Source organism: Erithacus rubecula (genome assembly GCF_903797595.1).
Source record: "Erithacus rubecula genome assembly, chromosome: 18".
Classification (NCBI taxonomy): domain Eukaryota; kingdom Metazoa; phylum Chordata; class Aves; order Passeriformes; family Muscicapidae; genus Erithacus; species Erithacus rubecula.
Window position 1 is genome coordinate 13,734,808 of NC_136670.1, and position 27,831 is coordinate 13,762,638.

At 47.6% G+C, this 27,831-nt stretch overlaps 1 protein-coding gene and 1 long non-coding RNA gene across 4 annotated transcripts in view; one reads left to right on the forward strand and one right to left on the reverse strand.

The window, feature by feature from the left end:
* LOC306809855 overlaps window positions 1–27,831 on the reverse strand; it is a 639,653-nt gene that overhangs the window by 402,224 nt on the left and 209,598 nt on the right. The window lies entirely within an intron of this gene.
* KCNG1 (potassium voltage-gated channel modifier subfamily G member 1) lies at window positions 17,767–26,607 on the forward strand. Of its 3 annotated transcripts, none has more exons than XM_079321366.1 (4): window positions 17,767–18,031; window positions 21,097–21,209; window positions 22,414–23,218; window positions 23,709–26,607. In XM_079321366.1, the coding sequence occupies exons 3-4, from the start codon at window positions 22,460–22,462 to the stop codon at window positions 24,477–24,479; spliced, it is 1,530 nt and encodes a 509-aa protein (XP_079177492.1). In that variant the 5' UTR covers window positions 17,767–18,031; window positions 21,097–21,209; window positions 22,414–22,459; the 3' UTR covers window positions 24,480–26,607. The 3 variants fall into 3 exon arrangements, with proteins under 3 accessions (XP_079177492.1, XP_079177494.1, XP_079177493.1); XM_079321367.1 differs by having other exon boundaries at window positions 17,949–18,031; window positions 22,417–23,218; XM_079321368.1 differs by lacking the exon at window positions 21,097–21,209 and having other exon boundaries at window positions 17,914–18,031; window positions 22,417–23,218.

Sequence of the window (27,831 nt, forward strand, 5' to 3'; positions counted from 1 at the left end):
TAGTTCTAAAACTCTCCTTTTATCACTGTTTTAAAGGAGATTTTCAAGGGCACTGCCTCTTGATGAAGATCATTTCCTACACATCCTTCAAACACCTCAGGTTATTTAATGAGTAGAGGAACAATCTGAAAATCAGGAATTGCAATGGGCTCATTCCACAGTCCATCCATTGAGTGGAGCCTTTGGGCCAAAGAGCCAAGTGTGCTGCCACTGAGTGCTCTGGGCTGGCTCAGAAGGAGCCCTGCAGACAAACCCTCCTTCTCCTCTGCAAACACAGAGCAGAGCTTCTCACCCCCAAACTCACAGGAGACCCCAGATCATCCCAACCCAGTCTCCTCTCCCATCCTCAGCTCCCTGGGATAATATCAGTGTTTGAGTCACCCCAGGCTGTCAGGGTTTGGTGCTGAACTGTGCTCCAGAAGTTGGCAGGGCCTGAGCTTCCACTGCTGTGCTCATTAAATCAGGGAAATGAGAGGGGGTCATTAGAGCTCTCCTTAACTAGGAACAATCAGGGCCTTACAGAAATCCTTTGAAAGCACAGAAGGTGCTCTTAGGAAAAGAGGAGTTTGGTAGTGGGTAGGATCATTTTCCTAAGCAAAGAGAGCAGTAATGAACACAGAAAAGAAAAATATCCACCAAGAAACAAAAAAAAAACCCCAAAAAAATCAAATCAAGTCCAGTCTCTGAAAAGCACAGAAATGCTTCATAAGGGGCTCCTTCCCTGCACCCCACTGCAGCTGCTGCTCACCAGTGGCCAGAAGCAATTCCCATTACATAATTAGCTTTTCCAAATGGCAAAACCAGAAGGTGCCAACTGTGACCTATTCCCAGGCTCATGCACTAACAAAACCTCCTGTAAGCATTTTTTTTCAAAAACTATTATTAGAAAAACTTCAAGCACACGGGCTGGAAAATAGTTACATTCTTGATATGGATGAATAACAGCCTGAAGTCAAATCACACACACAAATGGAATAATAAATCAGGTGACATTTCCTATTAGCAATCTCCACTGGTTATTTTTTGCAACTCTTGAGGAGCAAGCTAGTAAAAAATATGAAGCCTGTTTTGTTAGGATGGTGAATAAATTGGATGCTTGTTAAGCCCTGATTACTTCTTAAATATTTGGCTACACGTGAATTTATTGAGAAAAGAAGTTTAAGGCCTTTTCAGTTGGATCCTGGGAGATCTGAATACAGAGCCCATCCTGTAAAACACCCTCCTGCTTTGTGAGTTTAACAGAATCAGCTCCATTACTGGAACTGGGCTGAACTCCCTGTGCCACTGGGCTCAGAACTCAAACATGAAATGCTCCTTCAGGGTTGGGCTTCTCAAGCTGCTCTGGACACTTCCCCCCACATTTTGATTATTTTAGTGCCAGTAAATTCCAGGCCTTGCTCCCTGCACCTGGAGATCCCAGTGATCAGAGGCTCTGCAGGTGTGGGAGCACATGCATGCCCTGCACAGGTTTTATTCTGGGGAAATGGATTGTCCCAAACTCTGCCTTTTCCAAGGTCATTTTGCCCCAGCAGGCACAGGAAAATCCTTTGGAAAACCCTTGGGGTGGTTGATGTTCAGGATGTGAACAAAGAGGGGGAAACAAAGCATTAATAAAAGACAACTTTACTCTCTTGCCAAGAGAAAAAACAGACAAAACCTCTTGACAAACTCCATCCCAGGAGCTGATCTGGCAGCAGGATTGTCCCTGCAGCCTCCCCCTGTCACCCCTGGGAGTGCCTGCAGCACAGGCATGGCTGTTTCTGCCAGTCAAGGAGGCTCCAAAGGGTCTCAAACCCCTAAACCCAGCTACAGGTGTGCTGTTGTCATCACCAGAGCTATAAATAAATCTCAAATCACCAAAACTCTGCTGTCAGTTTAATTCCCAGCAAGCTTGGACAGAGGAGATCAGCCTCTCTGGGGTTGTATGCTTGGTTCTAATAGCATTGACTGCCTGGTAACAAGATGAAGAGCTCTTCTAAAAAGAGACAAGCAGCAAGAAATTGTGTTATGTACTAATACCCCCTTACTGACAGCACTTATCTGCAGGAGAAAGGGAGTTAAAAGCTCTGTTATCATCAACAAGGCTCTGCCTCCTGCACCAGAGGGATTCATGGAGGGTTCAACAGGAACAACATTAACACACAGGAGCCAGTCCCAGCTGCAGAGCTGCTGCTGTGCCTGTCCCACATGGGATAAACAGACAGAGCTCTGCAAGGAAACCTGCAAAAGCAGCAGCAGCAGTCCTGCAAAGCCCCTCTGTCCTCAGGGCCAGAAGGAGAGTTTGGCAGCAGAAGGAAAAGCAACAGCTCAGACTTGAATTCCAGCCCCTTACCTGCACTGGGATGTCCTTCCCATTCCTTCCCCAGACCCAGCAGCAGTTTATGATTCTGTCCTTTCTCGTGTGAGGAATTGAAAATTGATGGCTGGATGTGCTCTGTTCCAGGCTTGGCCTGAATTTTAAATGTTACTGGAGTTTTAAAAAATTTAAGATAAACAGCCATGAAAGGGAGACCAACACATGGGATGGAGGAAAGCAGCACTGGGGGTTTTTATGGGAAAGAAGAGCACATGTCCCCACACACAGATACTGCCTTCAGCTTGTCAGTAATTAGGGTTAAATACCCTTGATGAGAAATCAACACGTTCCTCTGAAAAACAAAACAATTTTAACACCTTTTTAAAGAGGATGTCCTGGTTTTAAGGAATACCTGAGGACTGTGGAGCCAGCACGTGGCACAGCCCTGCTGCTGGGAGTTCATGGAGCAACATCCTGCTCTCTTCCAGAATTTGGTTTTCAAGGTTGTCTTAAAGGTCTAAAAAAAAAAATCTAAGAGGCTGCAATTACAAAAGTACCTTTTCAAATTCCTGCTAAAATCAGCTGCATGTGCTTTGGATTTGGACGGCCCTGGATCCTCTCTGACACTGCCACGTCCTGCCATGGGACAGAGCTCTGGATCCACAGGAGCATGGCTGGCAGCCCATCAGAGCAGAAATACAACATTTCTGGTCCTTTTTCTCCCACAAATCCCCATCTGAGGAGCAGTTAAAATGGGACTCTCAGCACTAACCCATCTAAGTTCCTTAAACAAGAAGATATGTAGTAAACAAGGAAGAGAGAAGAAAGAAACCAGTGAAGTTTTACAGTTTAGAAAGCATAATTAAAATAAAGCAACCCCTTTGGGAGAAACACTAGATACACATGCAGCCCTTTTGTATAATCTGTTGTTTGACAGCATTCTTAAACTAAGTAAGATCACTAAAAGCAACACTAAAATTAAAGAGCAAATATATGGGACTGAAGTAGATTTCATGACAACACCAGGGAAGAAAAACTCAAGATGTTGGTCAGGATGACAGGGGTTTGTTTAAGAACACATGTACTGCTTTGTAGCTGGGAGAAGAAAAATTGATTTTCCAGACAGTGCTATAAAACATGCCAAGAACCAGAGCAAACCAAACAAAACACAAGCTGCAACTGGATCATAAAACATCCCAAATTTTCCACATATGCCCATGTATGGAGGAAGGAATTACCCTGCACTTAACTTTGCTCCCTCTGTCACAGGTTGAGGGACAAGAAACATGAATAGAAAGCAGAATTCAGTCCCAGAAGCTCTGGGCATGGGGAATTATCATCAGGGAGGAGCAGCCTGGACCAGCACCCTGTGCTGGGCAGCAGCCACAGGCAGTGACTGTGACCCCAGCAGGGATGGATGGATTTGAAAAAGAGGAGACAGAAAACTTCTGGACAGAAACCCCACTGAGGCTGACCCGTAACTGGTGACAGAAAATATACTTCAAAGCCTTGAGTTCACAAATATAAAAGAAAATGACAAGAAAACACAACTAACTGCTTTTGTTTAATAAGATTGAATAATTGCTTTATTCTTTCTGGGCTGTTTTTCATACAGTTTAAAAGCTGCAAAGAGAGTAAAGCTGAAAAGAACTGGGAAAACTGCAACTCACCTCAGTATGGCTCAAACATTGTGGTATTTCCCAGCCTGGGAGTTATTTCTGTCTGGATTTTCCAACCCTGGTGTGACATCATGCCTTGAAGAGGTAGAAGAGCTGGGGATGAAGAATGTCCTGTACTCTCAGTGTAAACCAGGCAGTCACCTGTGAGGATTTCCAACACACCTAATGAATGCAGAAGTACAAATGCCACTTCAGAAGTGACTTTGTTACACACAGTCAGTGTTGTGGAGGTATTAGACCCTGGAAGATGCAGAAAGCACATACTGGAATTTTCTAAGGTATCTACAACTCCATCATATACCAAATTACATCAAGTAATTACCCTAATGGTGAGGGGAAAGCTGATTTGAGCTGCTGTTGTTTTATTCTCAACTCTGCCTTTCAGAATGGCTGATAAAGTATCCTCAGTTCTGGTGCTGGCCAAAAATGTGCCACATAATTTAACATTGATTTCATCATCGTTATTAAAGCACACACATTTCAGGAAAAGCTGGAAAAACCCAAGTACTATGGCAAGGACTTGGTGAAGACCTCAGCAGTGCTGAAGGCTCAGTGAGAGGTGCAGGGAGGTGCAGCAGGAATTTGCACATGGATAACCATGGCTCCTCTCTGAGTGTCCCCTCAGACTGTCACCCATGGCACTGTGCACTCACAGACCACAGCTCCTGACCTCAGCCTGCAGCAATAATTCAGATGACATCATGACAGTATTAGCTCAATTAATAATTCACAGGTGCCCATAAAAATGTTCAGAACATTCTCATCAGTCCCTCTGGCATGCAGACCTCTCCCATGGGTGACACTGCCACCTGAGTGCCAGCATGGAAATACCCCCCTGCCCCCAGGATCCCAGAATTAAACATGGAGCAGGTTCTCTTCCCTGGGGAGCAACAGTGCCTCCCAGTATCCCAATTTTCTATTCAATATTGATCCTTTCCAGATCATTTCTCAGGCTAGCAGCTCCCCAGTTCCACACAGCCTCAGTGACTCCTGAGAGCTGGGTGCAGGAAATCCTGGGCTCATCCATTTTACAGAGAGCACCTCAGTGACACTGGGCTCCTTCCTTTTTATACAAGGGATCTCAAGCAAAAAGCAGAGAAAGAGGAGGAATATTTGGCTTCTGACACAATCCCTGTTCAGCAGAAATGCCTGCAGCTGGGGCTTCCCCTGTGTGCTCTGCAGTGCTGCCTGGGCAAGGGCACCAGGAATATTCTCTCTATTTTCATCTCAGGTGAAAGGTGGATGTAGCACACCAAACCACTTCTGGCTGGATTATTTAGCAGCAATGTCAAATAGGAGTTATTAAATGAAGTGTCTCACTGAGCACACAGATGTGTGATGGCTAAAAAGAGACCAGATCTGGGAACCTCAGATCCAGAAATGCTGCTGGCTTTGGGTTCTCCCAGCAGGTTTTACAGTGGCTGCCAGTCCCAGCTCCACTCCTCAACCTGGCAGAAAGGAGGAGTGGATCTCAAAGAGTGGATCACAAAGGGTGGATCACAAGAGGTGGATCACAAGGGGGTGGATCACAAAAAATGGATCATAAGGGATGGATCACAAGGGGTGGATCACAAGGGATGGATCGCAAGGGGTGGATCACAAGGGGTGGATCACAAAAAATGGATCATAAGGGATGGATCACAAGGGATGGATCACAAGGGATGGATCACAAAGGGTGGATCACAAAGGGTGGATCAGAAGGGGTGGATCAGAAGGGATGGATCACAGGGGATGGATCACAAAGGATGGATCACAAGGGATGGATCACAAGGGATGGATCACAAGGGATGGATCACAAAGGATGGATCAGAAGGGGTGGATCCCAAAGGCAGGATCCCAGGTGTACAAAACACTCCCAATCCCACTGCTTCTGGTGCTGTCACCTGTCAGAGGTCAGGGAGATCCCAGAGGAGCAGCAAAGCCCCTGCAGGGTGGCCAGGGATGGTTTGGGACAGCCCAGGTGAGCAGGGCACTGGAGGAACCTCTCCCAGGTGTGGAACCTCAGCTGTGCTTTGCTCACCCTCCACTTGAGCACAGAGGTGCAGTGCAGTGCAGGCTTGTTGTTCTCCACCTACTGATGCTGACAGGCTGTAAATGGGAAAAAAACAGAACTGGCTGAAAGATTTCTGGAAACCCACTTAAAAATCTGAACCACATTTGCTTTACTTTCAGTTTGCATCCCTAAATAAACAAAGGTTCTGCAGCAGTGCCTAAATCAACCTTCTTCATTTGCATCTTTTCCTTTCAACTTCTGAGGTACATTTTTATCCAGAGGAAAAAATCAATGTTACTTTCATTCTCCTTAAGCCCATTTTTGTACTTTCCCATGACAAATTATTCTTTTAATTTGGAGTCTGGGAAAGAGACTGAAAAGCTTTTTTTTTTCTAAAAGCTGAAACCTCATTGTCAAAGTAAAATGAAATCATCCAGTTCCACAAATCTGGAGTTTTTTGTAAGTATAAACCTCTAAAGAAATAGTGGTGGGGCTGTTCAGAGCCAGTGCACAGGCAGTGCTGGTAACGAGCAGAACCAAGCAGAGATAATTTAGCACACATCTCTTTATCCTTGCTGTTTGAAATGGCCTGGTCTCTATAGCAGCACCCCTGGGGATAAATGCTGCCTTTGTTTCCTTTCCTTCTGTCAGTAAATTTACTTTTTCCTCTTCAGATAGCAACTCTCCTCCTAGACTCTGCCTCTCATGTGGGCCAAATTCACCCTGGAGTGAGCATCTCACAGGAAGTTTAGACAGGAAAATATTGGATTAAGAAAAATGAAAGCAAACCTAAATCTGTTGTTATTATTGTCTTTAAACAGAAAGTGTTAGAGGCATAAGAAAAACAAAATCTATGGGCCAGTAAGACCAGGATCAGCCCCAGCTGTTCTGAACTTGGGCAGAATCTGGTCCAACATTCATCCCTCAGGTGTGTTTGTAACTACCCCTGAGCTGGAAGGCAACACTTTGCAGAATTTGGGCGTTTGATATTTTCCAGCACAGTTGGAGCTCCTCCTGCCCCAGAACTGCCCTTTTCCAGAGCAGCTCCTGTGCTCAGGGGAGGACTGGGATGAGTCTGAAACCCCAAGAAGTCCCTGAGAGAACCCAAAATCCAAGGAGCCTTGGCTCAGGAGCAGCAGCTCTGCCCACTGAGTGCAGCCCAGGACCTGGAATTGTGCTCTGCCCACTGAGTGCTGCCCAAGACCTGGAATTGTGCTCTGCCCACCTCCCCTGGGCAGCAGCACCAGGGACACCCCTGGCTCAGCTCAGACTCCAGGTGGTGTCTCCTGTCTCCTCCCTTCTCCATGGATCATCCCTCTGGCATCCTGCCACCTTTGTCATCACTGATTATCATTTCAGCTTGATGAAAATCTTGTTCTGAGTCATGGCAGGAAGGAACTGTATCATTCTGGAGGTTTCATTTATACCTGCCAACCTTCAGGCTCAGGGTGCAGTCAGAGACAGAGACAAACAAATCTCTCCTGCTGGAAACTTCAGGTGTGCCAGGATGTCTTCATTTTATTATGTAAAAAATGTAAACAGTAAGAAGATGCTACATTCAAGAGAAATGCAGGTAACTCTGGGATGGCTCTGTTGAAATAAACTTTATTTACTGGAAGGGATTTTCAGGAGGGATTAGGAATTGGTTAAAAATGCAATAAACTCTGCTCAGGGCAGCACATTGGGAATGAGGGCTAGAGGAGAGCAGTAAGAAATCTGCCACAGGAGCACTCACAGGGAATACAACACAACTTCCTCTGGAATATCAGCAGGAGCTGGGATTATCCAGGCAGCACAGAAAAAATTGGGAAGCTTTTCCTGCCCAAAATATCAAGAATTAACATTTGTGATAGGATGCTGCAAGATTTTCACATCACTGGAGAGTTCCTCTCAAAACCCAGGAAGAACAGAGCAGCTGGGAATGGGCTGTGGGATGGGCAGGTGGGAATTCTGTGGGATGGACGAGGAAGGAATTCTGTGGGATGGACAAGGAAGGAATTCTGCTCTTACAGAGAGCCAGTGCAGCCCAAGCCATTGCATCAGTTCTTAAGGAATAACTGTGGCTCACAGCAGGACACAGAAGCATTTTCCAGGAATTAGAAAAGTTATTCATTGACTCAGAACGAAGTCATAGTCTTGAGTGCAGCAAATAATTATTGCTGCCCACAACGCAGCATCAGGGAAGTTTTTAACAAGTCATTATGTGGTGGCTTTCAGAGGGAGCTAATTGGATGTCTGCAGGTCAGTGCCTAAGTACTGCTGCTTCCAGCTAGAGAGGCAAAGAGCAGCTGTAATTCCTGTAATTAAAAGGGAATCGGGGTGTGCTCAGCCCCTGCTGCCAGAGCCCAGCCCAGGCAGCTGTGCCACTGCACCAGTGCAGCCACAGCCAGGGCAGGGCAGCAGTGCCTCCCTGCAGCTCAGCAGAAGGGCTGTGCCCTGTTCCTGTCCCTGTGTCCCTGTCCCTGTGTCCCTGTGCCCCCGTCCCTGTCCCTGTGTCCCTGTGCCCCTGTCCCTGTCCCTGTGTCCCTGTGTCCCTGTGCCCTGTCCCTGTCCCTGTCCCTGTGTCCCTGTCCTGTCCCTGTCATCTCCCTGTTCCTGTCATCTCCCTGTCCCTGTCATCTCCCTGTCCTGTCCCTGTCTGTGTCCCTGTCCTTGTGACTGTGTCCCTCTCCCTGTCTGTATCCATATGCACATATTCCTGTGTCCCTGTCCCTGTCTTCTCCCTGCCCTATCCCTGCCCCTGGCTGTGTCCCTGGTTGTATCCATATCCCTGTATCTCCATGTCTCTGTCCCTCTCCCTGTTCCTCTCTCTGCTCCTGTCTCTGTCTCTCTCTCTGTCCCTCTCTCTGTCCCTGTCTCTGTCCCTGTCCTGTCTGTGTCCCTGTCCCTGTCCCTGTCTCTCTCTCTTTCCCTCTCCCTCTCTCTGTTCCTCTCCCCCTGTCCCTGTCCCACCAGCTCCCATCACAGACTCCCCCCAGCCCACCCAGACCTGGCCCAGCCAAACCCTGCTCTGGCCTAGGGCAGAAGGGGATCTTTGCTGGACAAAGGGAACATCTCAGGATGTCAGGGCAGCTCCAGCCCCTCTGGAACTCTGATGATTTATTAATTAACAGATCCCATTGGCCAGAGCAGCCCCCAGTGAGCCTAGAGCTGCAAACACCCCTGGCTGCTCTTGGCCTCTGAGCACAGCTCTGCCCCACAAAGGGTCAGAACAAAGCAGAGCCCTGATGCTGCCCTGCAGTGCCTGTCTGCCCATAATCACAGGAACAGCATTTCCACCTGAGCCTGGGAGAGAGCTGGACCCGAGCACTCCACCAGCTCTGGGTGTTCAGAGAGCCATGGACAGCCTGGAACTTTGTTCGTGTGTTTTCCTTGGCAGGTGAGTTAACAAAATGCCAGAGATGAGAAATAACAAACCTAAGCTTCCCTTTGCTGGAGACAATCAGCTTCAGTCCCACCTCCAGCATATTTCAAAAGAAGCAGCCCTAGAAAGTGACTCCTCACATGCTGCTTGCCTTGCCAGAACTGTGCTAGCCCATGGAATTCTTACAGGAATGCCAGTGCAGCCTGAGCTGATTTATTCCAGTTCCTCTTGGTTCTGTCTGGAGTGGTGCAGAGACAGGTTGGACAGTGCTAACACTGCTCCAATTTTCCAAAGTACCAGTGGCTGTAAAACCATAAACCAGGAGGAATGAGACTGAAAAACAAACACAGACAGAAATCAGTATAAAACACCCCAAAGCATATCCATTAAAAAACCTGCCTGAATTAATTATTAAAGTAATTTTATACCCTCTACACTACAAATTGCAAAACTACCTAAGTGACTCCCTACTATCCCCCACGAAGCACTTGTGAAAATCCCACTCTGCAATTATGTTCTGTTCTGCATCTCCTGGACATGAAACACTCCACGAGAGCACAGTTTAGTCACTTACTGACAGGCAGGAGATGGGATCTCTCCCCCACACTCTGCTGCTGCTCCAGTGCCCATTTTCCAATTAAACTGGTCCAGTTTATCTTTCTGTCTGACAGAAAAAGAGTAGCAGCCAAGAACTCATTAATATCTTTTTATCAGAGCACTGCTAAGCTAAGATTTGATCAGCAAAGCAATCAGACCTTGTTATAGCTATGACATGGCATTGCAGAGATTATTTAAAGACTGAAAATATGGAGATATTTGTATAAAATAAAACAAATCTTTACCTTTTGTTGTCCTAGAATGCCTGCAGATGCAGGGGAGCACAGTGACCTTAGAGTGTGTTTGTTCCTGCAGAGGAACTATCCACTTATGAGATATTTCAACAGATTTGTCAAGACAGTGCTGGTTTCTCTATTTTATGAGAGAAACAACAAATGCTGACATTGTTCTTCAATTCCCAGCAGCCATTAAATCCAACAGAGAACTCAGTTTTTCAATGCACCCCCCTCCAGCTCCCCTCCTTTGCCAGACTAAACACAGAAGTGGCAAAAATCACAGATTTATTGGGGTCATGCTGGAAAATAATTCTTTATTTGTTTTGTGGCAGCTTCAGGAGCCACAGCAGCAGAGCCCATCCCTGCTGCACGAGGACAAACAGAATTCACAGTGCTAATTAAACTTCAATTTGCTCAGAATCTGAGCCAAAAACGACACCAAGTCAAAAGAACTGTGATCATCTGTGAACTTTCCTTCTGTCCACGCTGTGCCAGCAGAACAGAAAAAGCTCTGGGTGCCACAAGAGCAGCAGAGCAAGAGGGAGAAAAAAGCCTCAGATCTGCCTGAGCCTGGCTCAGGATGGAGCTGGGACCCCACACCAGATCCCACTGGCAGGAATTTCAATGGCAAAACAAGCAAAGAGTTGCCATGCCCGAGTTCCAAAGGTTTGCAGCTGCTCAGTCAAACAGGAAATGCCAAAAAACACTGTTTCTGGTTATTTTTAGATAAATCCATCAGCTTCAGAAGTTCAGTAAATGTGAATGGCTGACCCAGAGTAAACTGCAATCACCTGATCTTGTGATTTCTACAAGAATTCATCTCAGAGCAATATTTCATAAACTTAATAAGAAGGGAAAGAATCATATTAAGCAGAAAGCTTGTCTACATTTTGTGGTGATTTTGCTGTAAGCAAGTCATACAGCTGAGCAGTAATTAGGTGTAATAACTGCATTATGCAAGTCTTGCTTCTTGTATGTGTGGTTCCTTTTCTGAATTATAAGAATCACATATAGGTTTAACTTTGAATTTATTTATATTGATTTTATCACCTACTAGGAAAAGCTAAACCTCTCCATGAGATCACTTACCTGGCCTCTACTGCATTTTCTTTTATCAACTGTTAATAGTCTCAGCAGTTACTGAATCATAATGAGATGAAATTAATGGTCTGGATTTAGCAAAAGAGATGTTCAGGTTCACCTGAACATGGAAGATTTATTTACTATTTCAGAAAGAAAACAGTATTTTGGAGCTATATACTTTCCAAAAAAACAAGAGTAACACTGGGAAGTTTTAGAAGCGGGATCAAAAGCATTTCTTTCAGAGCTACATACAGCTAAAAATTAATGAGATCCTTTATTATTTGCACTCCCAGGTTTATCTGAGATAAACACATTGCAAGATCATGTATGTGGGAGTTTCACAGAGCTGCAGCTCCTTCACAGAGAGAGAATCGAAGAGAGCAGAAGGAAACTCCACCCCAGTGCCCTGGGCCAAGCCAAGGGGCAGTGGCACGTGGTAATTACACACTCCTGTAATTACAGTAATGACTCTGAATTAGCCCAGCTCCCACCGAGCCTGAGAGCTCCCAGGCCCATCCCACCAGCTCCTCTCAGCTCATTCCCCTCCCAGGGGAGTCTCTCCAGCACTGATTTGTGCAGCTCCTGCTGTTGAAAATGTTCTGCTTTGCAGGCACAACAAAGACAGAGGGAAGGAGAATCAGCCCAGGCTGAGCAGGAATTTCCCAGTGCCCAGGGGAGCTCAGATCTCCCTGTCCCATCTCCTCCTGTCCCATGTTCTCTACTTGCAGAAATACTGGGATATAAATCATCTCAATCCTGCTGCATCCCCCCAGCTTTTAGTAACAGCAATTACAGCAGTCATGCATGATGGCTTTTGCCTAATAAAAATTTTCCTTTATACTGTCAAAATCGTTTTAAAAGCTGCAACACAAAATATATTTTTGTATGAATCAAAAGTATTATGACTAAGATAATTATTTCCCATCCACTGAACGTATCACCAGTATTAAAAATTGACTGAGCTAGAAAGAGGGTTAATGGAAGTTGATCTCCTCTTACCTGTACTTCTGAACAGAAATAAATGACTGAAAATGGTGTGCCAGGTGACATTTGACAGAGTGAGTGATCTGTCATCAGGGAGCCAGTAGGTTTCGTTGGGAATTAAGGACCCTGTTGCCCTTGAAGTGTTTGAGAGCACAGGTTCTGCTCAGGTCCTAACCTGAGGCAGATGCAGTAATGAAGTATTTAGGAGCATTATCCATTCTCACTCACAAAGCTGAACAGCACATGCTTGGCAAGGCGTTTTTCAGATCCTTGCAAGGCTCTTCCAGCTCAGTAATCTGAAAAAAAATGTGATATGTTTTTGGAAGCCTGCCAGAGCCATGATAAATAATCCACTGGTCCTGATAGTTTCAATACAGCAGTTCCCTGAAACTCATCTCAGCCCAAGAACCTCCCTCTCCTGTAAACACTTTCCACTGCTCTTGTTGATACATGATATAAATCAGTTATTTAAACACACTCGAAGTTCTGCATTTTACCAAACATTTTGGAATATAAATATTTTTAAAGCAGGTTCCTGGTTATGTGCCACAGTCACAATCACATTCCTCGGCTGCAAAGGAATCCAAAAGGACAAGAATCACCTGGAGACAGAAATTGCCATTTATCCTTTGCTGGGGAGTTAATCACACATTCAGATTAGGCAGGAGTTATGCTAAGCACACAAATATCTGCATGCAGAGGTTCCTCTCCTCACTCAGGCAATCCCAGGATTTTCCAGGGCTGGCTGCACAGCCAAGCACTTGAGATATCCCTGAGGAGGAAAAGCTGCACAGCTGAAACCAGCCCCTGTGAAGCTCTCTGAGCACATCCACACCTCTCTACTTTTCCAAATCAGAGTTTTCTGCCCAGTTGCATGCTTGAGTTCTGTTTTCCAGTTTGTCTCCTGTTCATTTCCCAGTTTCTGGGCTGAAGCTGGTGTCACATCCAGCCTCTCCTGCTCAGACAGTTTCCAGCAGCCCCAGGTGCCAGCACACAGCATCCAGAGCACTTCCCATGGAGCTGCACAGGGAATATGGGGGAGGTTGGCAGCTCGAGGCACTGGAGTAAAATCTCAGGGGTTTGTAAATTAATTTTAGTCGCATGGGGCACCTTGCAAACACAAACACCACATCCCAGAGCTGCAGATGGAGGAGGGATGTGTTACTCCTCACTCCTGCAGTGCCACTAACACGACACAGACAGCAGGAGCTCCTCAGGAGCTCTCCTGGGTGATCTGCAGCAAGGACAAACAGAAGCAGAATGGGAGAAGAGCCTGGTGCTGCCCGTGCACAAACCAAAACTCCCAGAAAACTGCTCAAGGAATAAGGCTAAAGCAAAGCTTTTCTGCAAACACAAACTCCTGAGGAGCTGATTAATGATTAAAGGTGAGAGGAAGAGATCTAAATGCAATCCCCTCTCTGCTGCAGACCTTCTGTGATCCAGTCCAGTGGTTGCAGGTGGGATCCTGCTGACCAGGAGTGAACATCAGTGCCAGAATTGTGTAAAATGTCCTTACAGGGAGTGAGCCCTGAGTCACCCATTGAGGCAGACACAGTTTACTCCTGGTGGGCAGCCACATCTGCTCCATACACCTCAGCTGGCAGTAAAGGGACCACAAGGGGATTAAATTCATGTTTATCTCCAGCAGGGCAGGTGAGGAAATCTTTGTTAAAATGCACCAAACACAAACACACCAGTACCTGCTCCGTGTGCTCGAGGGGAGCACTGAGAGCTTTGAGACCCACTTGGAACAGCAGCTCTGAGGCTTTGGGGCAATTCCCTGTGTGTGGCAGAGCCCTCCCTGCCCTGGGCATGCAGGAGCAGTGCTGCAGGGCCAGAGCCAGGAGTGGCTGGCAGGGCTGGCTCCCAACAGGGCTGGCAGAGCTCCTGTGGCTCAGGGTCTGCTGGGGGCTCATCCAGTGCAGGAGGGAATGCAGGGCGAGGGGAGCATGGAAATGTGGTTTGCTGATGTTCCTGCTATTGCAGCCCTGTGGGATAATCCCTTTGGAGCCGAGCATCTCTGAGCTCCAGCATGTGATAAATTGCTGGTTTCACTGGGTTATTTGTAACAGAACTCAGGGACAGGTTTGGAAGCTCCATCCATAGGAAGGTGCACTCCAGAGGCACTGCACTAAGAGTAATGGAGTTGTTCATGGGAAAAGACAAGGGAGGCAAGCAACAAAAATGCCTGCATAGGCCATCAATCAGCAAAGCAATGTGTCACCATGCAGTGACAGGAGAATTGGGTCCACTTGCAGGAAATCTGCTCACCCTGAGGGTCAGAGCTGCCCTCAGTGCAGTCTCCTTGGTCTCAGGGGGGCTGGGCATGGCAGCAGCATTGCAAACAGCAATTACCAACCACCCCAAATCATTCAGGCTGGCCCAGCCTCAGCAGGGCTCTAGTCCTGCACAGGGCAGGCTTGGTTGGGAGGGCAGCCTTGGCTGCTCAAGCTCAATCCAATGGGTTTTGGAAAGTTTCTGTCTCTCTGAAAAGCTTTTTGTTGACCCTGGCAGCCATCAGGAGCCCCCAGGGCCATCTCTTCTCCAGGCTGTACAGGTCCAGTCCCCAGTGTCCCAGCAGAGCAGGTACTCCTGCTCTGTCCATCCTGGTGGCCCTCTTTGAACACACTCCAGCCTGGGGATGTTTTCCTGCCCTGAGTGCCCAAAATAAATGCAGTTCTTTAGAAGAAAGGAATTTAGCCTCCTGATTTGTATGGGAGGTGAAAGGTGAAAAGTGCTATGAAGTTGAAATTCCTTATTTTGCACTGCTCCTGAGTGCAGAATGATGCTGGAATTATCTTAAAAAGCCAGGGAAACTGAAAGAGCAGGATTTCAATGTCAGCAACCAAAGGAACAGAAGGAAAAGCAGCCACAGGCTATAAAAGTAATGAAAGTGGGATTAAAATTTTTCTTTGCAGCACTGCCAGTTCCTCAAGGAGCACAAAGTAGTTGATTGACTCTGGGAATTCTTGGCCAGTCCTCCTTGCAAAGCTGATCACTGCAGAAAAACTCCTGGAGCACTCCTGGTCACCCTCAAGGGCAGAGACCTCCTCTGGCTCCTGGGGGAACCTGAAAAGGAAAGACCCCCATGTGCCAGGGCAGATTTAATATTGGCCAGTGATCTCACAGTGGTGTCCACAAAGTCTTTGGCCTCACCTGAACCTGCCAAGCCAGAGTCCAAATGAGGGGGGAGTCCTACAGTGGGGACCAAGCAATTTGCAGGATGAGAATAACCATTTTCAGTCATTATTGCTCAAAACTGGCCTTGCAAACTGCTTGCTTGCAATGGAGAGTTCTACTCCTGCCTGTCTCCACATGGAAACGGGATCCTGATCCAAACAGCACAGTCAAGGATGATTTATTAAATAGAAAAACTCTGCATTAATCATGTGGGGTGGTAGTGAGTTGTCCTTTTGTGATCCTCTAGAATTGCTGTCAGGAGTAAGGGCTGGCAAGTGAAGGCTGCTGGAATCTCCCCTGCCCCAGGCATGGTCACAGCCAGTCCTGGGAGATCTTTACCCAATCTTTTCTTGACTGAATATCACTGAACAGATTTTCAACCTTCTGAGATTCCAGCTACTCTCCAGCTACTCGCAGGATAATAGGTTTGTCTGGTTTGTTTGTTTTTTTCCCTGATAGCTAAAGTAATCTCCCTAATTGCACTTCAGCAAATTGCTTTTTGTCCCATCATTTGTGGTCACAGGACAAGTGTTTACTGTCATCTTTGCAAATGTGTTTATACATTTGAAGACAGTTCTGAGTCCTTACATTGTGCTTTCTTTTCCAGCTCAAATAATGAATTCCAGCCTTCCACACAGCTTACATCTCCAAGCCTGCTGTTCTGCTCTCTGTTTGCCTGCATCTCTCCGAAGGGCGAGTGCAGAGCAGGCTCCAGCCCAGCCTGGCTGGCGCTAAAGGAACAGAAATGCCGCCCTCTGATGTCTCTGAGCAGCGCGGTGTGAGCAGCACAGCCCCACAGCGTCTGTCCCTCTGCCTGGCTGTCCCTCCAGGGCTCGCTGCTCCCCCTCTGTGGCACACCACATCGTGTGTTCTCCTCCAGTTTCAGACAGGCTCTGCAGGATCTCAGTGAAATCCATGCTGGAATCACTGCACATGTTGTAAAAATGCCTCCATTGTGTCACCCAAGTTATTACAGCAAACATTGGCCAGAACTGTTCCCTGATTACTCCCTGGGAGACCCTACTTCGTATGTCCTTCCTCTTTGACAGCAAAGACTTCTAAAAATACAGGCTTCTGTTAGCAAGATCATCACAGACTATTGTACAAAAAGCAAAACTCTCTGTCATTGTGGTCAGTAAAACTAATCACCTCCCTGCGAAAGACAAAGGCTGAGAGCCTGCCCAGAAACCTTTCCAAAGTCAAAAATCCTGTGCAGTACCAGGGGAAAGCAGCCCCAATCGCTGCCAGCCCTCTGCACAAGTGCTGTTCAACAGCTCCGGCTGAGGAATATCAGCACGACTATTTCTGTGTGCCCACACAATCCCGAGCCACAGTCCGATTTAGTTCAGGGGGAAAAAAAGAGGTGTTTTGCTAAAATTACCATAGTATAGATTTTTCATTTGTATTACCATAGCAACAAAGGATTTGGCTTGAAGTGAGACCCCGCAGGGCAGGGTGAAGGGCACAGTGCCCACAGGACAGAGAGACCTTGTCGCTTTGCGGGGACTGTCCCCATCCCGCAGGAGATGCAGGGATTTCCCTCCAGGAGCAGCGGCAGAAGGGAAGGGAAGGGAAGGGGAATGGGAGCGCAGAGGTGCGGTGACCTCGGCACACGGGATGGGAGCGGCTCGCTCGAGGGCTGCGACAGGGCTTGAGCTGCGGGGACTCCGTAACCCCGGCACCGGCACTGCCCGCTGCTTTCAAACCGGGATTACATCCACGGGGCAACTGCCAGCCAGATGGCAAACAAGTGTCATTAAAAAGTAGAGCTAGGCAGAATTCTCCGTGCGTGACAATAGCCCCGCGTGCTGACCGCTGCAAGGGAGCAAAGCACGGGCTTGGCAGTGCTGGAGCGTGTGCGCAGAGCGGGCTCGGAGCAGGGTGGCACCTCTGCTTCCACTTGCAATGGCTCTTGTCCCACCCGAACACAGCGGCGGCGGTCCCGGGGCAGCCCGGGATGCCACCTGCGACGGGGCAGGGCTGCGGGCAGGCTCCGCTCCTCCTCGGCTCCGGGAGCTCCTCCTCCTCCTCCTCCCGCTGCCGCCGCCGCCGCTCCCGGTCCCGGCGGGGCTCAGCTCCGGTGCCGGTGGCGGTGCCGGTGCCGGTGGCGGCGGCGCTCACCATGCCCGGGGCCGGGGCTCGGCCGCAGCGCTCCCGTCCGGGTGCCGGCGCTCGGCGCGGCGGAGGCGCCGCTCGGTGACCGAGCCGCCCGCGGGGCTCCGCGCTCCCTGCCCGCCGCGGGCAACTCGCAGGCAAGTTCGGGCAACTTTGCCGGCTCCGGGAGAGCCGCGGGGCGACCGCGGGGGCAGCGCCCGAGCCCCCGGAGCGGGCGGGGCCCCCCGGCTGCAGCAACAGGTTCTGTCCCTCCGCAGGGATGGAGGAGAGGGAGCGGCCGTCATTGGGCGCCGGAGCCGGGCTGGCCGCGGCGGGAGGCGCTCGGCTGCTGCCCCGGAGCGCTCGGCTCGTTGCTGCCCTGCCGCCGGCCCGGCCCCGCCGCCGGCGAGGCTGAGGCGCTCCGGGCTCACCCTCCGGGCTCGCTCGGGCTCGCCCCGGCCGGCTCTGCACAGCGCGGGATGGAGGCTCGCCTTTCCGATTTCTTCCGCCTTGCCTAAGCTGAAGGTCCTTTATGGCTTTTATTTTTAAATAATTAAGGGATGTGGTTTATGTTGGTGTATTTGCTGACTTCTGCTCGTTGGTGACTGACTGACAGACGCATCAAGTGAACTGTTCTTGATAGGCAATGTCTTTCCGGTAGATTTTTTTTTCATTGGAAAAGACTTGGGGAGGGGGTGAGGGCAGGACGAGCATGAAAGAACTCTTCCGTGACTGCATATCTTCGTTGCGGTAGCAAAATATTTATCAATCCAAGTAAATGTCAAATTCTTTACTTTTTAAAATTATGTTTAAGATTTTGCTATGAATGTGACTTGCTAAAATTTGTTGTCATAAATATGTTTCACAGCAGCAGAGTAACTGCGGTTGTTATTCCTGATGTATTTCAGAACATTCTCCTGGGGATATAAGTTATCTACAAAGTTATTTCACTTCTGATTGTTATCGGTAGAATAAGGCTCAGCTTTATAAAACCAAACAGTGAGTAACATATTTGACATAATTGTGTTTGTAGGTTGTCATAAGATGCCACAACTGCCCAGCTCAGGGAGAGCAAGATAGAGACAGAGCATATTTTTCTTCAGTTTATCTGCTTTTCAGGAGAGTTTAATTTCATGTTATACATTGACCTTTCAAAGTTTTACTCTGATTTGGCTGGAAATGCACTTTTGCAAGCAGAGTTGAAGTTTGGGATCTGTTCTTAGGCTGTGGAGAGCTGCAGGAGTAGGGCTTGAAGTGTGGCTGGAGGTACCTGGCAGTCAGGTACAGCAGGGAAATCCTGTGCCAGGAGACAGCTGAGTGTGGCACTGCTTGGAAATGCTGCCTGCTTAACTAAGGAAAGACTAAAGGAGGAGAGATCATTAAATTGTTCTTTATGAAATTATTTCCAAAAGAATCCCTTTATTCATATTCTACCTGCACTGAAATCTGAAACTTTTTTTAATGTTTTTTTTTAAACTTTATTTGCAAATGGTAAAAAGCAACAGAGATGAGTTGCAGGCACTGGAAATGTTAGAAGAGACTAGGGGGGAGTTCTGCATCTTCTTTGCAGGCTTGTTATCATCCAGGCACAACTTTGAATTGTCTGCACCGTGGAGCAGGAGCAGGACTCCTTGCAGGAGCTCTGATTACATCAGAGATGCACTGCAGAATTCAAAATACTGCAGAGGACACTGGGGGGGGGAACGACACTTGCAGTGGAATTTTATGGTGTTTCTCATGAGTTCTATTTCTTCCCCTCAGAAGGGCATCTTTAATAATTCTTTTCCCATTGCCTCGGAGTCTGGCATCCTTCCTGACTTCTGGCTGCAAGTAAGGGCAGTACGGATTCCTAATTTGATTTCTTCACCAGACATAATGGATATCATCTTGTGCAGGACAGATTTTTGAAAATATGTCCTCTGTTACTTCCCATGCACAGTCCACCCCTTGGAGTCACCCAGAGCCCTTACCCCAGGCCAGTTATTCCATGTTACTGCAGTTCCAAAGGCCAGAGCAATTCCCAGGGTGGGTAAAGCAGGAAGGGGCAGTTCTTGCCCCAGTAAGTTCACAGAGATGCTCAGAGAGAGGGGATTTGCCCAGGAGGAGAGCAGGGGAGCCAGGAGGCTGCAGTGGGTGTCAGTGAGTCCCAGGCATTCCAAGGGCAGAGAGCTGCTCAGGAGTTTTACATTTTACCATTGGGCCTGACTTGGCCAGAGCAGAGCAGGGGATTTTACTGTTCCAGCAGATCCTTCAAGTTCATCTTGTTTAATTGCTGGGAAGGCTGGGGCTCTAGGCTGATGTCTTTGTCTGACCTTACATTGCAGTGTGTTGTCTTCACTCCTGAAGGAATTTCTTATCAGCTGTCCCCAGTGCCATCAGGCTGCAATGGAGAATGAAGCAGCTTGCTTGGGCTTTAAGCTCTACAGGAAGGAGTCCTTCCATTAATTAGATCTCTCTCATCCTAAAGCAATACTGACCATCATTCTGTCAAGGCACCCTCAGAAGGAAAAGAAGAACCACACAGAGAAATTCACTGGTTTATTTTTCTCCCTTCTCTCTTCCTTCAAGTCAGGCCACGTTTATTATTGTCCCCTATCTCCTCCTACTCTTCCCCTGTAGATATGATGCTGCGTGTATCTGAGGCAGAGAACATGAAAATAACCCATGTGGAGCATCAGATCCTACGTGGGATTTGTAAGCTTGCCAGCTCTGGTTATGGCAACCCAAGGAGCAACCTTTTCTAAGTGCAGGCACTCAGTGTGGCACACAGGGGATTCATTTGTCCCATTTATGGTTTCACACAGGTTGGGGAGCTGGCAGTGAGGAAAAATGCCTTTCTCTTTGCTCTGCTCTTTCACAGTTGCTGCCTCAGGGTTGCAGCGTGTGTCTGACACACGCAGAACATTTACATTTCCCTCTCTCCATTTCTTCCCATTGTGTCAACAGTGGATGTGCTGGGAGATCAAACCAGTGACAGAGATGAGCTGCCTCCTCATTTTTCTTGGCTGAGATTCAGAGGATAAGTTGTTGCTAACCAACATCATCTGGTATTACAGAAGGGAAAATGGTTAACAGCTCCCACTTATCCATATCTTATATCAGTCATAATCTTCATTCTGTTTGGACCAGCCCTGCCTTAGACATGGCTGAGGCAGAAGGGAAAAGGCATTTTTAAATCAAACAGCAGTTGGTCTGAGGGATGAAGTCCTACATAAACATCTACCAGGCAGCCCTGGTTTCCATATCAAACCTTTAGCTTGTGCTCCAGTGGCATTTCTTCTGCTGATCCATGGCAGGGGGTGGGACAAGATGAGCTTTAAGGTCCCTTCCAACCCAACCCATTCTGTGATTCTGTATGAGGGAGGAACAACACTCCATCCAAAGCTGACCTGGGGCCACCTGTTTGTAAGTGTGCACAGAGCTGCTCTGTTCAGCCCAAACCCTCCAGGAAGCTTAGGAGCAGGACTGAGAGAGATTTTGATTAAAGCATTGTAACTGCCCTTGCAGCAAGGACAGCTTTTAAAGCCAGGTGCAGCTGTGGTTTGAGACCTTTGCTGTTGTGTAATTATGAAGTTTTTCTTCTCTAATAGGTATGTACCACTCCTGGTGTGGTTTATAAACCCAGCTTCTGAAAAGGAGGGTCCTGTGGCTCAGCAAGTGGCCCTAGCAGGGGGGGTATCCCTGGGGTGCACATCCAAGGGAGGTAAGTGCAGCCAGGAGAAGAACAAAACTCTACTGCCACTGAAGCCAATCAACTGGAATATTCATTCCTTTCCTGTGAACCCGAGGCTAGAAAGCCAAAATACTGGTGCATATTTAATATCTCTATATTGTACAATCTCCTTAATAAATAAATACTCTTATCAAGTGAAACTCAGGGACTCCATGCACTAAGCTGAGGCCGAGTGTGCAGATAAAAGGTGTTGGAGCAGGGCTGCACAGCCTCCTGTGGAGCAGCAGATTCCAGGCTGACTCTTAAAGTGCAGTGAATTAGGGAGGCCAGAAGTTTGGACATTTCCAGCTCCTGTGTTTGGTACCCAGCTGATATCCTCCTCACACCATGGACTTTATGCCAGTGTTGCACGAGCTGAATTCAAACAGGATTTTCCAGGTTGTCATTGGAAATGTTTGGGTTCTTATAATCAGAGATAAAAGGCAGCTGGGCTCAGCATACAGCAAGGACAAAACCCTATTACTGCATGGAGGGTGGCAATGAGAAACAACATTCCAAGGTTTGCATGGAAATCCTGTATTTCTTTGCAACCTTTTGTTAATGAGGCCATATAAAGGGAGTTGCCATGTCATTAATTGTGTATAAAATCTATACAAATGTTTTTGTGATCACCAATATAAGTGAGCTTTTTTCCCCCAAATTGTTTCCAGATGGCCTTGTAGAAATTCGTCTTGTACTAACTGGTTTTTAGAAGTGTGCATTTACTGAATTACAACATAATTGACTTTTGATTCTTTCTATATATTTCATGGGTACTAAAATACTCCAAAGTTCTATGAGTAATACTTAAAAAAATCATACAGTTTCATTTTCTACAGAACACACTTGAATTCTGTGCCCTAATGTGATACTATCATCATTTTTATAACGCCACTCTGAACCAGAAACATGGAGGAATTATTCCATACTCCCTGCTGGGAACTGAGACCTCTGTATCCGAGACAGGAGAAGCCTCCATGTGGTAGACAGAGCTCCTGAACCGGGCACAGCCCTTGGTGTGGGGTCAGTGCTGGACAAACCCAGCCTGCCCAGAAAGGTCCTCACTCAGCCACTGCTGTTTTCTTTCCAACTGCTCTTATCATCCATAAATGCTTTTGAGCTCCAACCACTACATTTTTTTGAAAACCTGAGAGCAGCCTGCCATTTCCTCACCCCCGTCTGTTCTCTGTTCTAGAAGACACTTGCAGAAGCAGCGAAGGGATGCAAAGTTGTCTTCCAAGATGACTCTTATGCCTGGAGAAAATTCCGACTATGACTATAGTGCCCTGAGCTGTACCTCAGACGCTTCCTTCAACCACACCTTCTTTCCAGAATCTGAAACCCTCAAGGGAGTGTTTTACCAAAGAGCCAGGCTCATCCCCCCTCAGGAGGATCTCCTCAAAGGCTTCCACCCCGACGACCGCAAGCGCCACATCATTATCAACGTGGGGGGCATCAAGTACCTGCTGCCCTGGACCACGCTGGACGAGTTCCCCCTGACCCGCCTGGGACAGCTCAAGTTCTGCACCAACTTCGACGACATCCTGAACATCTGTGACGATTACGACGTGACCTGCAATGAATTCTTCTTCGACCGCAACCCGGGGGCGTTCAGGACAATCCTGACCTTCCTGAGGGTCGGCAAACTGCGGCTCCTGCGGGAGATGTGCGCGCTGTCCTTCCAGGAGGAGCTGCTCTACTGGGGCATTGAGGAAGACAACTTGGACTGGTGTTGTAAAAGGAGATACCTGCAAAAAATGGAGGAGCTGACAGAGATTAATGAACGGGAGGATGACCTCCTAGAAAATGAAACAACAGGTGAAACGGTAGAGGAGACAAAAATTGGTTTGTGCATGAAAAAGTTGCAAGACATGGTGGAAAGGCCCCAGTCTGGCCTTCCTGGAAAGGTGTTTGCGTGTTTGTCTGTTTTGTTTGTAACTATTACAGCAGTGAACTTATCCATCAGCACCATGCCTGACCTGAGGGAGGAGGAGGAAAAGGTAAGTTTGCTTTTAGGATGGCAAGTGGTATGTGCTGGGAAGAGCAGAGCAAGCACAAGGTCTGAGGCTATTGACTTCAATGGGAATTTTGCAGCTGTCCTTAGAGGGGGGAGAATATCGCAAAGAGTAATTGAAATGTTACGTGATTTTCAATTACTTGTAAGAGAATTAATCTATCCAGTTTTACGTCCAAAGAAAATTCTGTTAGCGTCCACTATTCTGTATATTACCTTGTTAGACTTGGAATTCGCTGTTCAGAAAGCTGAAATTCCCAAGCAGTATCTGCTGTGGAATAAGCAGTGCCTTTCTAGGGTTTGCATTTAGCACGTTCCAAACTGCCAACGTGTTTCCCCATAGCAACAGCTTCAATCCCTTTAATATTTTGGGTTTAAAAAAAAAAAACCAACACAGAAGCCTCTCCTCCTGTCACCGCACCAACTAAAACAGTTATTACCCAGGGCCGATTACAAACTCCTCCTCTTTCCCGCAGGGCCAGTGCTCCCAGATGTGCTACAATATTTTCATTGTGGAGTCCGTGTGCGTGGCGTGGTTCTCCCTGGAGTTCCTGCTCCGATTCATCCAGGCCAAGAGCAAGTTCTCCTTCCTGCGGCGGCCGCTGACGCTGATCGACATCATCGCCATCCTGCCCTACTACATCACGCTGCTGGTGGACACGGGCTCCGAGGGCTCCCCGAAGCCCAGCTCGGGCAACATCTACCTGGACAAGGTGGGGCTGGTGCTGCGGGTGCTGCGGGCGCTGCGCATCCTGTACGTGATGCGGCTGGCGCGGCACTCGCTGGGGCTGCAGACGCTGGGGCTGACGGCGCGGCGCTGCACGCGCGAGTTCGGCCTGCTGCTGCTCTTCCTCTGCGTGGCCATCGCGCTCTTCGCGCCCCTGCTCTACGTGGTGGAGAACGAGATGGCCGACTCGCAGGAGTTCACCAGCATCCCCGCCTGCTACTGGTGGGCTGTCATCACCATGACCACCGTGGGATACGGGGACATGGTGCCCAGGAGCATCCCCGGGCAGGTGGTGGCCCTGAGCAGCATCCTCAGCGGGATCCTGCTCATGGCCTTCCCGGTCACCTCCATCTTCCACACCTTCTCCCGCTCCTACCTGGAGCTGAAGCAGGAGCAGGAGAGGATCATGTACAGGAGAGCGCAGTTCCTGCTGAAAGCCAAGTCTCAGATGAGCAATGAGTCGCAAGGCAGCGAGGTTTTGTTCACCACTCTCTCTTCCGAGGCTAGGGACAATGAATGAAATCTGTGTTACTGTTTCTCTTGCTGTCGTTGTACCAGATTCCATCTTTTCATTCGCTCTGGGAGCACCTAACGAAGGTAAACCCTCATATTAAAACAAAGAGGAGCCCTGAGCAGGATATTGTTTAAGAAGTCTGTTATTATGCTGTTCTTTCCTCCCCCCATATAACATATAGGGCAGAACTTTCACTGAGATCATGCAGTGGATTTAAGGAATTAAAACTTCTCCGGCAAGAACAAAACAAAATGAGCAACATATAATTATGCACTTGACAGGCTGTTTTGCCATTTGTAATACACATTTTTCCAACCGAATCACAATGTACATAATCATTAAACAGGCCACCATTTTTCTTGTTCTTCTTGTATATAAATAATGTAAATACATCAGAATGGCTAAATTCTCTCCCAGTAACACGCCTTAGAGCGTAATGGAAATAACCACAGATGTTTGTCCCATTGTGCTTTTAAAAAACATCAAGTGAGATTCTCCACTCACCACAGAACCAGCTCTTTCTTTGCAAGTCAGCCCTAACCACAGCAGAACAGAAGAATCGAGCTGTTTATGGCATAACCTTGCTAAAATGTAAATACTCAGAGCTCACCAGCTTCAGAATTGAATTGATGTTATAGCATTGATCCGATGCCATGGAATGCAACATTCCAAGGAACAAAGCCTTGGAGTTTTGTAGCACTTAATGTTATTACCAAGAGGTGGCTAGCTGCAAATCCAGTGAAATATGCATGAGGAGATGTCAGCCTTCCCCACCATCTGTTCCCATTTCACTGTCCCCCAGCTCTGCAAGGGAACTGGGCAAACTGGGGCCAGCCCTTCCCACGGGAGCTCTCGGCTCTGTGGCACCAGCAGGAAATCTGTGCCCGTGGGAAGCTGCCAGTGAGGGAAAAAAATGTGATTTGAGTCATGGATGGGGGCACTGAGAGCTTTGTGCCTCACTGTCCTGTGTCAGGGGGACTCAGGACAGGGTTAACTTTGCCATCACACACGTGGTGGTAATGGGGAAGGTTTGGAATAGGACAGGAAAAAGCAATGAACACCCTAAAGCACGAGCAGGTGTGGCTCATCTTGGGCCAGGCTCTGTGCTGAGCTCAGGGGGAGCACAGGGGATATTTGGCTTTGGCACAGGTTTGTGCAGGTTCAGGACAGACCCTCTTTATTTTAGTGGGAGTGACCCTGACTTGCAGAACAGCTCAGGAGAAAAACTGCAGAACTTAAAAAATAATTAAATCCATTTGTTTGGTTTCGTGTGTGCTTAGAGGTAAAGAAAAGCTGATTCAAAGAGTTTCACCTGTTTTCCACTCTTTTTTAGTTAAATGACTTACTAGCAGTTAAGAGCTTGGGAAATTTAGAAGTCCCCATCACCCTGACCAATGCTTCTTTTGTATTAATTTTCAGAAATGCTATTTCTTATTGGCATTTCTGGAACAGGTTACGAGAAATGTCAGAATGCACAATGGTTTTATGGCTTAAATAAAGGCCAAAGACACAACACTGTCCTTTCAAAAAAAGTAAAATCAGTTTCTCAGTCTGTGCTGTTTGGCCAAGCCCACAGCACACTGATATTTCTGTTCAAATGTCTTTAAAATACAATTTGAAGCTGTTCTAATGTGCTTGTTCCTGAAGGAAAATTCCCAAATTTTTTAAAATGCACTTTGCAAATAATTAGGGCTCTAGCATCCTCCAGCCTGTGGTAGGGAAATGTGCCTATGGAACATTACTGCAAAGTGCTAAAATCTCCAGTCTAAACTCTTGGCAATTAATCCTGTGCCAAAGCTGCAAACGAACCAGCTTTTCACTCTTGTTCTTCATCTTTAATTAGAGTTGGACAAAAAACAGGAACATCGTGACAAAAAATTTTTCTCCCCATTTTTTTTTTTTTTAAATTTCAAAACTGTTTGATCATCTGGAGCATTGGCTCCAGAACAAGTGCTGTGCATCTTCTACCTTTGTGTCAGCGTTCGTTATAAAAAGAACTGGTAATTAGATTAGTCCTGTGAGCAACAGTTGCTTATCTAAGAATGTGTTTGACAGGCTGAGCCATAAATAAGGAGCTGTATGTGAATATAAGGAGAAATCAAGACTTACCAAATAAAACCTAAGCTCATTTCCATGTTCTGCTAGCTAATAAATGCTGTGGGGCCATCCATTTTCTCACTGTCTTTACATTAATGCTCATTTATCTCACGTGTCACTTAATTTTTTTTTATCCCACAACTAGAGCTTGATTCTAAAGCCCCTGTCCAATAAAAATTAAATAAAGATATCACCCTGGATTTGGGTGTTGGTTGAGCCAAACTGTGAAAGCATCTTGCCTGCTGTGAGTTCTGCCAGGGCAGGGGCATGGGGGTGTCCCACTGTGTCACATTGAACCTGGCAGCTGTGCTGGTACCCAGCTCAGCACGTGGGACTGCAACCAACCTGCTGTGCTGTAAGGGCAGGACTTGCTGTAGTGCTTGTGCTAAATAAATGCAGCTCAGAGGCTCCAGAGCACAGCTGCAGAGTGAAGCCCACCTGCTGTGCCCCAGCTCCCCTGGGGGCTCTCAGGTGGTCAGTCTATTATCTGGATTTTTAGTCAAATCCGGGGGAATTATGGCTTGGCTCAAAAGCTGGCTGCTTCCTGTGACACAGCTGAGAGCTGTCACTCCTTTCTGGCTCTTACCAGAGTGTGCAGTCACCAGGACAGCTCCAACCCAAGCACTGGGTGCTCTGCTGAAGCCAGCAGGGCAGGGAACTGCCCCACAGCAGGGGCTGTATTCCCTGGATGAACACAGTGATGGGCTCTCTTGTATGTCCCTGTGCTCCTGGTGGCACAGGGAGGGGTCTGGGGCACAGCTCAGCTCTGAGCAGGGCCAGGCTGTGCCAGAAAGCACCAGCAAAGGAATTATCCCCCTGCAGGAAAATCCAGGTATAAGATTGTGTAGGGATACCTCTTCCTTGCATGTTGTCCCAAGAATCACAATCACAGCTCCTTGGGACAGAACTTTAAAATATTTTAACAAAGATTCTGTGCAATTCAGAAGAGAACAGGAAGGATCCATAAAAACTGAGGTAGAAAAGTCCCTGTTGAAAGCAGAATTTCCAGGTAAGGTGATTTCTCCAAAATCCTTCCCTTTCCAGCCTCTTCCTCCCTCAAACCCCTTGGTGGGTGCAACACAGAAATGAAGGCAGAGCCATGTGGCTTCTCCAACAGCACATCAGAGAAGGTGAGCTGAAACCATTCATATTTTGTAAACATTCACCACTGGTCAAGGTCTTAAGAAATTCTCTGTAGGGAATATTTAGAGCTTGTCTCCATTTGACCCTTTACAATGTTCCCACTGTCATTGAGCAGCCC